Below are 17,234 nucleotides of genomic sequence, written 5' to 3'. Positions count from 1 at the left end.
GGCTAAGAATCTGGTTATTATTAATACCATTCAATAATATTAATTATATGTAATTACTATTATTTGGTGTTACACAGAATAAAAATGAGAAATAAAATGGTTTGGGTATTTTGGAAGCAGGTGTACTTGCTAATCAACCAAAGAGGAGTAATATACAAATGAGTGTTTAAGAAAAGGGCTTCGGTCTTTTAAAATCAATTGTTTCACTTTAACTTTTATTTGTTTTCTAGTTTAAGAACCGACTAAGTTTCTATGTTTGACATCTATATTTTCAATCACTCTGTTTCTCTTCTCTTTTCTAGAGGTATTACCAACTTTTGCTTTCATTGTGGTTTTAAGCAAGCACCTATGGTAAGAGTACTTTATGTACTAAGTTTTAGAAATGAACTGCTGAAAGATGAATCTACCCAGTAAACTCTCTCCAAAGGATAAAAAAAACTCTTAAAATCACGAGAATTTATTTTGAGGATATCTAAGAACATAAAACAACTTGTAAGTAACATGTAGTGCACATTAAAAGATTTTAAAAATTGCCAAAGTTCCTGAAAGTTAGAGACTATGTTTTATTCTTCTCTGTATACCCGCCCCCCAATAGACTTAGTAGGTGATATGTATTTATTAAATGTTAAATTAATATTAGTGATAGAAAATGGATATAGGCAAGTAATTTTTAGAAACTACATCCATACAATATCACAAATAAAAATACTTCAAAGATTAAAGTGATTCCTGCTTGAAAACAAAATCTCTTACACTGGTAGCAAAACATCTTAGTACAGAGCAGAAAGTATTTTTTAAATAATTATTTTGTGGTCAATATATGAAATCAGATTATGGGGGACAACCAAATGTTTCAGTAAAAGCACTAGTTTTAAAAATACAGGATTTCAAAATTTGCAATGCTTCTATTCTTTTCTGGCTAACAAATACTTAACCTAAATTTTCAGGTATTAATATCTTGAAATTTTAAAAAGATAGCCTAGGAAATAAATACGTTATTAACTGATTCTCTCTCTCATGGCTGAATATAGAAGCTCTCCTGGAAAGAATCGGATAACTCACTTTCCCTCCTAGACCCCTCATGATACTCAGGTTAAGAATCTTGGGTTTAGCTCTGTTAAGAAAAAAAGTCTTTGAGTACCAACTGCAATTCTTACGAAGAACCTCACCTCATTCTAAGCTAAAAACTAAGTCAACTGGGGTTATTTAGTATTCATCACTAGACTGAACAATTTGAACCACTGAACTTTTGTAGCATGTTCACGAATGAAAGCATTGTGAAAAAGAAATTTTTATTTGTTTACCATTATTATCTCTAGTGCCAGAACAGTAACCAGTACACAAAAGGCATACAATAAATATCTGTTAGATGAATAAATGAATTTGGTAGATGGCCTACATTTTGAATTTACCTAATAATAGTCATTCTGATGAGGAAAGGCAGCGGCAGTTCGGGCCGGGATTCCTAGTTACAGGCAACTTTAATATTGGAAGGAGATTATTAAGAATATCTGAGGGAGAGGACAGAGGGAACAGTCCAGGATATACGAATCTTCTTTTCCCAGATTCCTTACGTTTATGTCTCTATTTATTTATTTGTCTCTTGGTGAGTCCATTCTTGCTTAAACATTTTCATCCTAGGTAATAAACTCTTCAGAGTTCTTGAAATAAATTGATCTGATAGTCCCTTTTTAATCATGACTTGCAACGAGTTCATTTCTAACTGGAGAGCCATAGCAATTAGGGATAAGGCAAAAGGTATAAGGGGATGCAGAAAAGGAAAGTACTAATTAGGTCTATTGCAGGGACAGTATTACCTCAGATGTAGCTGTGAATACTGAAAGCGTTCCCTACTTATTTCTGCCCACTGTTCCTTCACCATGTTCTCAACACTCTGGGGACAGAAACATCTTAACTGGATGAATGCACACTCCCACTTCATTCCCTTCTCCCTTAAGATTTTCTTTAAATACTTTTGTGAACAAGTGTAGGAAAGAATTCTGAGATTGTTTCCACCTACATTTTATATTTGACATGAAAAGTACTTGTCCAATTTATTTATACATCACTTTTAAGAGTTAGTCTAATTATTATTCAAAGTGGGAAAAATACCATTCTATTTTCTAGACATTGTATAGTATTTAAAAAGAAAAACTATACTGCCATAATTTTTAGCCTTGATTCTCTTATATTAAGCTGTATAAATTTCTAGTCCCTATTAAACTATTACAAAAAAAAGAAGCACATTTGAAGGAAACAAAATTAGATAGTTAATTATAACATAGGTTAATGAAATAAATGCTGAACTGTATATCTTGTTTATAGAAGATATAAGGTTATTTATGTTTCCATATTGAAATACATTTATAGAATATGTCATAGGTAGAGTAAAACTATAATTAAAGGAAAAGATAAACCCACTGCTGTTGCCCCTTGTGCAACCTGGAAACTCCTTTAGGTGTGTTTCCTTTATCATAAATGGCTTCCTGCATATACTTATTCTGACAAGTTTTGACTCCAATAAAGACTCGGGATTCAAATGATTACTGAATGGTAGATACACTCTCATCAGGAAGCCAGTCAGAAAATGTAATATTTAACATTTAAGGTTTCAGACTTCTATCCAAGCAGCTAAAGGAGCAATGTAATATTAATTAAATAATCAATTTAGCATTTACTCTCTGCATTTATCAAGACTAAGGAATTACCTTTCATTTTATAAATAAGGGAGCAAGTATGCATGGTAATCACTGCCAATATCTTTTTTCAATCTCCAAAAACCAATCTCTGGAAGAAGGAAAAACCCTATATACTACTTATTTAGCAGAATATGATTCTAATATTAAAGAGACTATTAAGACACCATATTATTTATTTATAATGTGCCTTGTGTTCTGAAAGGATTTGGGGTACATACAATATTAATGCTGACCAGTAAAATACTAAGGGCCATAAGTGACAGATATTATTATATCAGGAACCCAGAGTATTGGATTTTTTTGGCAGCAAGGGTATTAAGTTTCTTATTAAAGTGAGTCCATATTAAAAGAATCCATGTTTAACTCTTCTACTTTACTCAAATTTGGAGCATGCTACAATTTTTAATCTTTTTAATAAATCCCACAAAGATCTGTAAAATCATAGACGGTTTCCTCTGAAGATTACTAAAAAATACAGATTAGTATTAACAAACTCTTATCAACCTACCATACATCTTGAGGAAGATTTAAAGTTATGCTGCCTTTGATTTCATCCTGGAAACACATATATCCTAAGGTAGCTAATGTTATATACAAAGTTGTAACAATTCCCATGCCAATATTCAATGCTTGGGGGAAGCGTTTTGATTCTTTCATTTGATTTTCCAATGGAAGGACCTAAGAAGAGAATGCAAATAATACAAATAATTTAAAACAATCTAGTATCCTGTCATATATATACAAACTAATCTTTCATAGTTTATATGCAAATCTTTTTTCGTTTAAAACACTTATAATTGTTGAAGTATTTTTCTAGGTGTTATACATATATTTTTTACACTGCAGATATTTAAATTCTTAAGAAGATTTTAAAATCAGCTCTCAGCAAGTAAACCTGTCAGTTTAAAAAAAAAATAAATTTGAACACTTTCCCCTACTGTTAACTTTTTATACAACCGAAGTACATTTGTCACAACCAAGAACCAACACTGGTACATTACTATTAAACTCCAAATTTTATTTGGAATTCATTAGTCTTCCCACTAAGGTCCTCTTTCTCTCCCATGTCTCCTTCGTCTCCTCTGGTTTGTGACAGTTCCTCAGTCTTTCCTTATTATTCATTATCTTGACCATTTGAGGAGTATTGGCTAGATATTTGGTATAACGCCCCTCTACTTGGGTTTGTCTGATGTTTTCCTCATGGCTAAACTGGGTTATCACCACAGAGGTAATATCCTTCTCATCACACATGGTATCAGCATGATTTATCACTGGTGAGGTTAATTTTGATCACCTGGTTAAGGCAGCGTTTGCCAGGTTTCTCTGCTTGTAAAGTTCTTTGTTCTCCCCCCTCAGCATACTCTATTCTTTGGAAGCAACTCAGTCAGTGCAGCCAGCCCATATTCCAGGGACTTGGGGGGATTAAGCTACACCTCCTGGAGGGGGAGTAGCTACATATATTATTTGGAAATCCCCTCATGTACTTATTTAATCATTTATTTATATTAGTATGGAGTCGTATATATATATATTTGTTTTATATATTTATTTTATATGTTTATTTATTTCATATATAATTGTTTTATATGAATCTCTGAGTATGAATCTAAAACACTGTTATTTATTTTGTTGCTGATATTGTTCCAGCTTTGATGGTTGTAAATTCTATCAGGTTGGTGCCCGTGTCCCCTCAACTTGCCTCCATTCTTTTGTGTGTGTTTTTTGAGCACTTTCATATTTTTTGGCACTACAAGATGCTCCAGACTCATCTCAAATTTCTTTGCTTCAACCCTAGAATCAACCATTCTGCCAAAGAGCTTTGGTTCTTTTGTTGAGAATGGTATTTAGAAATCAAGATCTGGATGCAGGGTGTGCTTGTTGCTAGTGGGGTATCACTGCTGTGGGGCCTTTGAGCAGACAGTGCTAGAAAACATGTATGCACACAAACCCATGAACACATATGTCTATAATGATTTCCATATATATTCATCTGTATCTATTACCTGTCAATTTAGTGAGATGAATACATTATTTTCATTACATAAAAAAGTTAAAAGAAAAAAGACTAACTGAAAAGTTTAGTTTTTTTAGGCGAATCTTCAGAGATTTTGGCCATAAGATTTGACCATACAGGAAAGAACACTAAGTAATAATAATAGCAAGTATTTCCTGAGGGCTTACAGTGTGCCACATATTTTTCTAAAAGCTTTGCATGTAGCATCTGATGTTGTCCTCACAATAACCCTGAGATCACAACTGTGATAAAATTATTTCCACTTTTCAGGTGAATATGTCAGGTTCATATGGAAATATTAACTAGTTAATAGAAGAGAGATCAGAGAATGATTTCGATGCTCTGGAGGTAATCCAGAACTGAAACAAGAGGCTATGGTCAAGAATGGTGTCAGTACAGGTAGAAAAGGGAAAAGGGGAGAAAATTAACAATTACAGAGGCCCTGAGTCAGGCAGCATTGTAGGTGCTTCAATTACAATCTCATTTATGTAACAAATTTAAGGGGACATGGAAAAATTAACATGCCTTAATTACTGAGTGTAATGAGGAAACCAGTGACAGAGCAAACAGAATTATCGCAATGTTTCAAGTTTGAGCAGCTCAAAGTAGAACTAAAAGATATGGAGAAGTGAGAAAGTGAAGCCGGTTTTGGAGAAGAAAGTATGTGTCACTTTGGAGCTGTTGAATTTGAGATGTCAGAGGAAAAACACTTAGCAGAAATGTCCAACATTTACTAACTAGAGCTTAGTAGGTTAAGACAGAAATGAAAATCTGCAGTTATGCCTATAAGTGGAGCTGTTAAGAACTTGTGAGAATTCTCTAAAGGAGAATTCAGAAAGAGCAGAAAGCCAAGTAAAATGGTATAAAGTTGTCTTTTAGGTCTATTTTGTCTGTGGTTCATATAAATAGATGTTTATAGGTGGTTTTGCTCCCATACCAAACAATCAGACTATGAAACATAAGCTATGGAGTACAGCAGACAGTAATATTCTATTTTCCCCAAATCTACACATTCTAGACTTTTTATAAAACTGGAAGCATCTTCAATGGAAATATTTAAAATCTTAGAATCTTCAAGATGTTTGTATGTCTTGGTATTAGCTTTATGATAACATCATTTCTCAAAACAAATACGATACGCACAAATCTAAAGTGAGAATTTACATTGGACTTTTTTTATGTAACAGTAATTTTGTAACAATTTCAATTCACTTCAAATAATCTAGTCTACAAAAAGAGATGTTTGGGATTTGTATGAATATAACCCAGGCTTGGTAGAGTAGATGAACCATAGCTAAAACATAATTGGCTGTGAGTTAATGATTTTTGAAGCTGGGTGATGCTTACATAAAAGTTCATACTATTATCTAAATTTTATATAGGTTTGAAATTTTCCATAATAAAATGTTTAAAATAACTACTCAAATGTCCTCATTTTACAGATTAAGAAAAAGAGAATTAGAGAGTTTAAGTAATACATCTAAGATTCAACTCTTGGTTAGTGGAAGAACTAAACTATAAACTAAAATCATACCAAGCTGCAAATCATGTTCTAGAAATAACAAAAATAGAAACAAAAAAAGAAAAACATACATTTTTTAATGCAGCTTGACTACATAAATCTTTCTGTTGACTTCAGATTTTTTAAAATAATAAAGACAAAATCCTTACCACTCCTATGCCTTCAAAAGCAAATACAGCTGTACCAAAAAAAAGTGGGTATTTTTTCCAACCAGCCACTACTGGAAGGTTGTGGGGATCTGGCATATTCTGGAGAAACAAACAAAAAAATAAGGCAAGTTACATCTTTACTTATTTTAAAGAATTTTATTTATTTATTTATTTATTTATTTATTTATTTATTTATTTATTTATTTTTTTAGCTGAGCCATCCCGCCACCTGTTGGCAGCTCACGGCTGCTCAGCTCGGGCTGACTCAAACCGCTGTTGCTCAGAGCTCAAACTCTTGAGCGAGCTCTTAACCAACTGAGCCACTCAGCCGGCCCTTATTTTAAAGAATTTTAAATGAAAGAGCAAAATCATATACAATTCTGAGCTTTACAACAGCAAATGTGTTATAAAAGTGAAGAATTCTTTCAACGAACACTTTAAGCATCCTATGTTAAATACAGCCAAGCTGTTAGGATGTCACTGCCAAAAGCAAGTGCTTTCCTCATGCCCACACATTCCATCTGAGCGAAAGGCTCCTCATTACCTGTTTCCACCTGCAAGTCCCAGGCTGTTCACACTGGGTATGGCTCCTGCCACAACAGGAAATACATAAGCATCCTCAAAGTCTGAGCTGAGAGCCATATTATCAGCTATCAACCACTGTGGATGATGTCCAATGAAACTCCTTCTCCACTCTATTTTCATAGCATTCAGTCTCTAAGGTACCTGATTCCTGACTTTGGTTTTCTACCATGTGACTCTGTGCTGCTCCCGAGTACAGGTCTCCCCCTGGTTTCAGTGTTTTACTCTTTGACCGGACAGTTGCCATTACCCTTATTATTTGTGCACATGCCTTGTTTCTGGCTTTGATTACTTGGTCCTAACTCATAGCCTTGTTCCAGCTCTCACTATCTGGCAACTCACAAACTGCACATCTTGTTTAAGATCTCTGGCTCCACAAAGGCCACTTCTTCCAGCTACCCCAAGACTGGTCCCTACTCTCCTTGTCATCCTGTGTTCTCTGCCTTATCTCATTGAAAGTGGAATTCAAGGCCAAGGAGAGAGAATTAATAAAGAAACTGAAGTGTGAAAGCACGCAGATAATCTGGGGAATAAATACTGAGGTCTAGACCATCTGAAGCTTAGGTAGAATTGTATTATTTAATGGTGATACATGACTAAAAACATAAGCCTGGGTCAGAATGAAAAGGGTACTGAAGTGTTTGGATCATTTGATAACACTGAACTGTTATTCAAGACACATGCTGTTCCCTTCATCTAAGGAACCTCCTTTTCTGCTCCCCTAACTCTTACATATTCAGCTTAAGGGATCATGAACTCCAGAAAGTCTTATGAGAGCTTCCTGCTTGTCCCCTTCTGCTCTTACATGCTACAAGAAAGAGTCTACTCGTATAGGTTTTGTAATTCAGAAGGGGGTTAAAATGAAACATAGAGCCATCCTAAGGGAGTCTATAATGCACTGCTAATTGAGATTTTAGAACAATGATTGTGGCAGCAATACATAGGATGGATTGAATCAGGAAAGAAGAGGACCTTTTTTAGAGTCATTGGCCCTTCTGTGAAATGAAAGCTATTCTAAGCTGCTCAGTAGAAAAACACATACATATACACATACAGAAATACTGTATCTTGCAAGTAATTTTAAAGGATTTACAGATCCCCTGAATCCCATGAATAGATACTTTTAAGGAAACTGGGTTAAGACTCTCCAGACTACAGACAATGGAATCAGTTGACATAGTCACATACTTGATAAAAAGGGTGCAGATCAAGACTAAAGTGGACCAAAGTGGTAGCAGTAAATAAAGGTTCAGAAGTGAAAGAAAATTATAAAATAACATCTATACTCCCATCTCTTGTGAATGTTTCACTTCTTACAGGAATAAACAAAACACTAATGAGTTCTTTATTTCATGTTAGGCAGTGTACTTAGGCACGATCCTAAATCTCACAATAACTCTTATACGGTAGCTATGACTACTTTCTGAAGCTATGTCATAACCCAGAAGTGTATTTACCCAGATTCAAAACCAGATCTGACTACAAAGCCTGTGCTTTCAATATGTCATATACTTTTCCAACTACGCAATATCCCCCCAAAAGGAAACCAAAGTTTCCTGATTATCTCCTCATATCACCACATAAGAACAAAGAATTTACTTATTAAGAAACATGTTATACTTACCCTAACAACGTATTGATAAATGATTACAAGACTGACAGCCATGGAAATATTGGCAAGGAATGAGAGCACAAATAGATTCTTTAGCTCACGAATGAAGACCAAGAGAATTATAAAAGGAAGGAAGCAAAGCATATATATCCTTAGGTCGATACTTCTTCTCTCACATGGATTTGATGAATTGGTACTATTTAAAACAAACACTTTACTCTCCAGGAATCCTTCATGAACCTACACAGGTTATCAGGAGAATAAAAAAGAGAAGGGAAATAACACTTCCATCAACTTATAATCAGAAAAGGAAAATATAAAGAAAAGTATGACCTATACACTCAATGATACATTCCTTTAGAATAAATATTTATATATTTTTTCAAGATACTCTAGCTTCCTGGAAATATATATATTTATATATGTATGCATTTACATATATAAAAGTTTAAAATAATTAAAATAGGATAATCTTCTTTGCAAGATAACTTCGTCTATCAGAACGTGAACAGAAAGTTCACTAGAAAATTACGAGGGTAGATTTGCTAACTTATTTTGAGGCTTTGTGACTAACCATGATGCTTCCTGATTCCTACAAAGGCTCAGCCTACTTCTGAGACACTCAGAAGACGAAGCATGCTTGTCTAGAATGGCCATTGGGTATGCTGCTCCAACTTATTTTCGTCCGAGTAGGAAACAGGCTCTAAGTAACTCTTAGAAATTTACAGTAGTCAAAACAAAATTTAGAAATCATAGTCTAACTGTAAAACTGTTTTATAAAGCAATTGTTTATAAATTATCATCACTGTCAATACATATTTGTTAAGAATCCACTAAATTAATGTCTGACCATATGCTAGACAGTAGATAAATTTCTGCTAGAGCAAAAAAACTTCTAAAAGATAAATCAACTTTATCTTAGAATTTATTCAGCCACTTCTATAAATCAATATTCAGTTTTCAAAAGAAATACAATGATTTGCAGGCTCCATATATTAAAAATTATCTTTGATTCAATTAATCACATAACCCAACTTGCTAAAATAGAATCAAAATTATAGAAAACTTTAAAAACAATCTTTAAAGCTCACAGCAGAGGCAGCTCATACTATAATTTAAATCTATTTGCCCCCAAACACTATACCCTCCTTTGAACACAATGGCATTATCAAGTCTCTGGATACATAAATTCTTACAAACCTAACCCTACAGTAACAATGGCAAGCATTTTTGGAGTATTTTCTGTGTGTCAGGTACTGAACGAAATACTTTATAATCAATATTTCATTTAAGCCTCAAAACAATTCTCTGAGGTGGGTGGCAGTATTATTTTCAATTTATAGTTGAGGAAACTGAGGTTTAGGGAAGATAAAGAAAACTAATATAATATCAAGCAGGTAAGTGACGGTTCTAGAATTCAAACCTAGGCTTGAGACTCCAGGATCTAGCTTGCAACAGCTATGTATTAACCTGACCAAAATACTACAACTCTGATGCCTCCCCTCCTGCCCGCCACCCAAGTAGCCATCTGGCCTCCAGTCCCACATCTCTCTAAATATAGTATTAACAGGCCAGCAAGTCAGAAGTTCAGAACAAAATTCTCATATGATTAACAATTCAAGTGTTTCCTTCAATTTTACACTTAAAATCCACAATAAGCAACATTTAGTGTCACTACAAATGTATCCATCATCTTAAACTGCAGGGAGTATATCTATTAATTTCAAGTTATACAGGCAATTTATAGCTCATACTAGACTAACAAACTCTCAGGTTACTCCATGCAACATGTAAGAAATGCACAGCTCAAATTTATCTTGTAATTGGCCATCAAACTTTATATTTTATTTTCTATAATTTGAAATAGAAGCTAAATTGGTTTCATTCACATTCCTTGGCTCTTAAGAACATATTTTACTTATTGACTCAGTTTTCTCAGTAACCAAATTATTTGGAGCCAAATACTTCTGCATCAAAGAATAACCTCCAATAAATAGATTAGGTAATGATCAAAGGTAAGCTCTAAAAAGGATACCCAGCAAGAGAAAAACCACTGCATAACCAATTTTAAAAAGGGCTATTTGAATTGTTAAGTGCTTGGGAATTTGAATTTAATTCTATCACAAAGCTCTCATAATAATTTAGTATTCTTTGGCAGAAAGATGGTTATAAAAATTCTCAGGATTAAAAAATAAAATAAAAATGTAGATACATACCCAGAGCAAGATTCAGGTAAACATTTGAGTCCTTTGGTGCCCTCTAGAGACAGAGATTGGCTATCTAATAGGACTTCCTATGATCTCACATGTTTACCAAAATGCAAAACACTGAAATAAATATTATAAAATAAAATTACAAAATTTAGTTGTTTCCATTTAGAGCTCAAATTTACTAAAAACCACTACTTATTAACTTATCAATGATTCAGTAATTTAATGGTTAAAATTCCAAAGGCAGATTATGTTCTTCAGCAAAGCTAAAAGACAGAGTTAAAGCCATAATACCCTACCTTTGTATGCTGCTTTACATTTTACAAAGGCTTTCACAAACCTTTTGTCAGCTGAGCCTCACAATAAGTTAATGAAGAACATGGGGAGATTTTGTTACTATTCCCATTTTACAAATAAGGAAACTGAGGCTTGACCAAGGATCAGGGGGTCTTGCCCAATGTGTGCGTTAACGAGAGCAGGGACTTGAATGCTGACTCTAAAGTCCATACCAAATCATTGGTATCACTACATTATTTTTTCTTAATGTAACATCCCGTCCCCACTCTTCATGCCCATGTACACTATTTTATCTAAGTATCAGAAATTTTCCAGAGTACCTTAGAGTAGGAACAGAGAGGAGCTACAATCACAATGGCCTAGAATCACTGGAAGAAAAGCCACTGCGTTTTTTTTTCACCCTGCCAATTGTCTATAGTGGCTTACTGGGACCAGGAGCAGTTATAGAGCAGGATGTTCACACATCTGTATAGCAACTGAACCCTTAATTCTTTAATTTGATAAAATATATACCTTCAATTTTATGTAGATGAAGGTGGTAATAATCTTACAGATTTTAACTATAGCAGTAGTAGTAATTGGTAAGGTTTAATCAACCCATGTGTCTACTATTGGAAACTGCTATCAAATGTGAGAGAACACCTCTGCAGAGAGAGTGAAAATCTCTTATGATGCTGTTTCCGTGACCATCTGTTTGCTCTGTGGAGGTAACGTGTTCATCGCTGCTTTCAACTTTTCTCAAGTCTCACTGAATGTCATTTTCCATGCTGCACTTTATGCTTCAAAAGGATCTACAGTAGGCATTCTCTTTACTAACTCCCAGAAGGTCACTTTTTCTACCTGGTCTTCTAGCATGTGTGCAAATGAGTTAAATTCTTCCATTTAACTCTGGAAGCAACTGATAATATATCATAGGAGAAAGTCACCAATCCAAGCTTAAAGACATTTTACACATTTGATATACTCTTTATGTCACACACAGACACGCACACACACACCTAAAATCTGACAATGTCCTGTTCAATGATGAACAATTCCTATGCTGGGTGGGAGCTGTGTCAGAGACCTAGATTTCAGTCAGCCTAATTTATGTGACTTAGGGCACAATGATCATGCTTTGTGAGACTCAGTTTCCTCATTCATAAAATGAGCATAGTACTTATATTACAGAGTAGTTATAAGGGTTAAGTATGTCCTAGCTTATAACTATAAGATTATAAGGCAGTATTAGCATTATTCATTATTCATAAATTCAAATCAAGCTTGTTGGTTGCTCTGTTAGGAGACAATAGAAAAGATACAGTACTACCATGTTGCACAAACCTAGAAAGGCATCGTTTCCATTGTAAGACATTGTATCCTATGTAAATGATTGGTAAGAAGATATGTCTTATCAATTCTTGACAATAAATAGCCTCTTAACTGTGTTAGTAGCCCTAGGAATATGCAGCTTGTGGAATTCAATACTTGCATAATCAAAAGCACATAATCTATGAGTAATGCTAAGGAAAACATCAATTCTCTTCTTTATAAAAGAGAGTTTGACTCATTGAGCCTTTCCACCATTAAAAATCTAAGCTGGTGGCTTTAGCAAACTACAGTCCACAGGCCAAATCTTGCCTATTTTTGCAAATACAATTTTATTGGAATATAGCCATATCTATTTGTTTATATATTGTTGTCTATGGCTGAATTGAGACAGAGACTATATGGTTTGCAACACTGAAAATACTATCTGGCCCTTCACAGAAAAAATTTGCCAATTTTTGGTCTAAATACAAAATGAAGCATACTTTATACCTACAAAAGTGAGTCAAATATATGTATACATATAGGTTCTTTAGAAAACATATTCACATCATAAATTTGCATTAAAATACCTACAAGACTACTACTATATATCACTATGCACAATGCCTACTATCATACCACATACATGTGGATAATTAATGTTATTAATTAAAATCATGATTAAAGAGCTGGGGGTAATGTAGGAATAGTAAAGGGAAAAAGCACATCAAGAAATGTACTTTGGCATTGTTTTGACAGAGGGGCTTTCTTTATTTCAGTGCTTTGCATGTTTGTTCAAATTGACAGTCTCTACCAAGGCTGCAAACCACTTCCTCTTAAAGCAAACCTTTAAATATGGAGAGAATTACAGAACACCGTACATTTCTAGATATAGTATCTTTTTAGACAATGACAATAATTATTGGATTTTAGTAATGCCCACTTTTTTACTTCACTTTTTAGGCTCTGGCTAAAGCCTCATATACGTCTTTATAAAACATCAATGTAAAGAATATACTCCCAAACAGCTGTGTATCTAAATTTCAAGTAGCTAAGAATCAGTAAATTATGTCCTGTTCCGATATGAAAGAACAAGCACTACTGATATAATGATAAGAAAAGTAAAACCAACAATAGCAGAACTCCAACTTTCAAAAAAAGGAAGATTAAAAGAAAATCTACAAAGGAACATGATATATGAAAGGAACACATCTGCATATTCAACCATGGCTTACTCAAAATAAATATGATGCTATAATTATAACATTGAAAGAAAATGATTTCAATAACTAGAGAAAAATACTTACTTGTTTCACATTTTCAGCTAAGAAGACAATATAAACACTACAGAATCCCAGCTGTGTTATCACCAGAAAAAAGTCAACCACACTCCTGGAAAAAGGTACCCACAAATAAGCATCATTAAGAACTGATGAAATGTCAATTATATATTTTTTAAGTACTTTAAAACATTTTATAATATATAATAATATATATCCTTTTCACTTACTTAAAATATTTATTTTCTACAAAAATCATATCTTTATGATCACTAGATGTCACTAGAATTATTATTGAGCAAAAGAATGTCCCATTAAGTTAAAAAACCAACACTTTCCCATCATTTATTTCTGAAATCCAACAGCTTAAGAGTATCTGCTTATAAAATGATTTCACAAAAACATTTCTTCTTTTAGATGAATCACATCTCTCCTATTTCTCAGGATCTTTATCAGGTCAACATGGTATATTGCCCAGTCCTTCCAGCTTCATGTCATTTGCAAATATAATGAGCATATTCTCTACTATCCCAATCACTAGTAAGAATATGGAACTAGAGAGGACTGGGGGCATGCCTTAAATCATACCACCGGACCTCTTCAGTAGCTTAGCTCTGTCATTTTTTTATTGAGATACACTAGAAAATTCCAATTACATAAAATGGTGTATGGGAGTGGGGAAGGGATATCCCCAGTCAAATCAGCATTATTTGGGTATGGCAGTCAAATCACAAGTTTGCCTACATGTTTTTAATATACAGCCCATACTCCTAAAGTTTGTTCTGGGAACAATGAGTAAGAACAACAGCATGCACTTACTAATTCATTATAGTCTCGTTTGACCATCAAGGTCAAGCTGTCAAATAATCTTGGTCTATAGATCTACAGACCCTCCTTCTGCCATGTGAAACTAGAAGAGCCCTTGCCTATTTTTATTTTTGCCATAACTCCAGAGCTCTCCATGCTTTTTTGGGGATCTCATATGTAAGTAATCTTGGTACCCAGAAATAAACTCAAGTTTCTTCTCTCTGATGAATTGCATTTAAGTATACCCTTAAGATCTCTTAATCTAACTTTGATTTTAGTATCCCACAAACAATCATTCCAGCCACTTCTATATGAAAGCCAGTCTTCTTGATAGAAAAAACAGACAAGGCTGCCTCTAGACTAGTGCAGAATAAGGAAGAAGATACAGTTCTGGGGGGCAAATCTCTAGGGCATTAGGCTGTGTTTTCTTCCTTTCCCTACTCAGCATGTCAGGAACTCTGAGCAGCACATACACAAATCTAAATTCCTGAAAATCCCCAGAAAGGCCATAGTTAACCATAAAACTATCCCATTAACACTGTTCTTTTTCTCTAATTTCCACTGAACATGGAAATGAGTATTGTACCATACTCATCAGCATTTTGTTAACTACCTATGCTTATTTTTCCAGTCCTGTCTTCATCTGACTTTGGTTAGCCATGTCCACCAAGGATGGTTACATTTAAACAATAAGATAATAAAATAAGAATATGCTAAAATATATACTTCAGGTGTCTTATGATCATGTAGCTAAAACAGCATGATTTTATTTGAAATGAGATTGCAACATTTTTCTTGCTTTTTTTCCTTCACTTAAAAAATTGGGCGGCCGGATGGCTCAGTTGGTTAGAATGCGGGCTCTTAATAACAAGGTTGCCGGTTTGACTCCCACATGGGATGGAGGGCTGCGTCCCCCGCAACTAGACTGAAAAACGGCGACTGGACTTGGAGCTGAGCTGTGCCCTCCACAACTATGATTAAAGGACAACAGCTTGACTTGGAGCTAATGGGTCCTGGAAAAAACACATTGTTCCCCAAAAAAACACACTGTTCCCCAATAAAGTTTAAAAAAAAATTACTGAACATGATTATAGGTTGCCCAGGTGCTTTGCAAAAAAAAAAAAAAAATTGACCAGGTCACAAAACTGAAAAATGGTGGAGTTGAGATCTGAACTCCACTGTCTGTCTAACTCTAAAGATTACGTTTATTTCTCCAAATTTATCATACTTCTATTGATGTATCTTTCAGATTAAAATACTTGATAATTAATATAATTTCAACAACCAGATATTAATAACATAGCAAGTTCTTACCGTCCCCATGCTGCTTGCCTCTGAAGACAACTCCAAGGACTTACTTCCATAGCAAAACTCACAGTGTCACTATAACCTAATGTTGATTTTTTAAACCTGTAATTCAATGACATACTTGTAAATGAAAAAAAATTCAAGTTCGTCCATAAATCCTTTTCTTGAAAAGACCATCAAATGAATGCAAATTAATGAATACAGGGCTATGCTCCGATAGAGGACTTTTTGAAATTTAAAAATCTGCATACTCCCTAAAGTACGTCTCATGAAATTTAAAAATTTTGTATCTGTCCTTATTACCAATATATTAGTTGTTATCTAGTGCTAAAGTTAACATATTTGTAGAATTCGTGTAACATTTGTGCTTCACTGATTTTAATATTTCAATTACCTAAAAGTGTCAATTACATTGTTCATGCCTCTATTATTCCATTCTTAGAACAGCATTATTTAATAGATCTATACAGGGCTTTACAATATATTTTCACATAAACTATATTATTTGATCCTTAAAATAGCCCCATGAGGTAGGTATTATTTCCCCATGTCCTCTCTCCCATTTTTTTTTCAAGTATACATTGTTAAAGTTCACAAATGACTTGCCCAGTTTTAAGAACATTTAACAACAACAGAGTTAAGATGAGAATACTAATAATTTACTAGAACTGGCAGTATTTATTTTTTTAAAAGTTGGTCCATTATCCAGCAGAAGCATTTCATGATACAAATATAAAAAAAAAGAATATTATTTTATTGACTATCTATCAAGCCATATATCAGCAAAGAGCACCAAAGTCATTATACCACAAAATTAATTACTAATAATTTGAAGATCATTACATTGTAATTAAAAGCAGTACTGCTACCTCCATTTCCCCATATATCTTTCCTGATTTTTTTCATTTACACTAAATAAAAGAAACCATTGTATTTCATGAATAAGGCTATATTTCAAGAGAAGTAAATATATTCTGACTAGATTCCACGAATAAGGGTATATTTTAAAGAAACTAAATATATTCTGACCAGATTTGAATCATGTGAAATGCTACCTTTTTCCATATTCATTACCTTAGACTTATTTATATAACAGAATATAGAAAATATAACTGCTAGAAATATGACTAACTGATGCTTTAAATAACTACATAGCTTTAAAATAAATGAAATAGACTTAATGAATCCACATTTACCTCTGACATAGAAAGTGACTGCAACGTACCAAAATGTGCATACAATGAACAGAAATAATTCCTATAAACACAAGGCTGATTGGTCCAAGCTGTAGGGGGAATAATTATAAAGTTTAAATGTTAAAGGTTAACAAAAATTAAGTTGCCTTATAAGCAATGAAACAACAGACTACTCATTTGCAGTGAATAAACATTTGCTGCACAAAATAATTAAATAGTCATTTGCATAAGGGAAAGCTAATAAACTTGATACAGAAAGAATTTCAGT

The 17,234-nt window shown here is 33.7% G+C and overlaps 1 protein-coding gene across 1 annotated transcript in view; it reads right to left on the bottom strand.

The window, feature by feature from the left end:
* Positions 1-17,234, bottom strand: part of SLC36A4 (solute carrier family 36 member 4) — a 43,961-nt gene that overhangs the window by 15,100 nt on the left and 11,627 nt on the right. The window contains exons 4-9 of the mRNA XM_019663736.1: positions 16,967-17,055; positions 15,777-15,872; positions 13,683-13,767; positions 8,591-8,818; positions 6,385-6,483; positions 3,208-3,377 (exon numbers count right to left, since the gene is read on the bottom strand). Coding sequence (XP_019519281.1) covers positions 3,208-3,377; positions 6,385-6,483; positions 8,591-8,818; positions 13,683-13,767; positions 15,777-15,872; positions 16,967-17,055 — 767 coding nt within the window. The remainder of the gene's footprint in view (positions 1-3,207; positions 3,378-6,384; positions 6,484-8,590; positions 8,819-13,682; positions 13,768-15,776; positions 15,873-16,966; positions 17,056-17,234) is intronic.

This window comes from Hipposideros armiger, unplaced genomic scaffold (assembly GCF_001890085.2).
Source record: "Hipposideros armiger isolate ML-2016 unplaced genomic scaffold, ASM189008v1 scaffold_402, whole genome shotgun sequence".
Classification (NCBI taxonomy): domain Eukaryota; kingdom Metazoa; phylum Chordata; class Mammalia; order Chiroptera; family Hipposideridae; genus Hipposideros; species Hipposideros armiger.
This window is presented reverse-complemented; position numbering and strand designations above follow the sequence as displayed.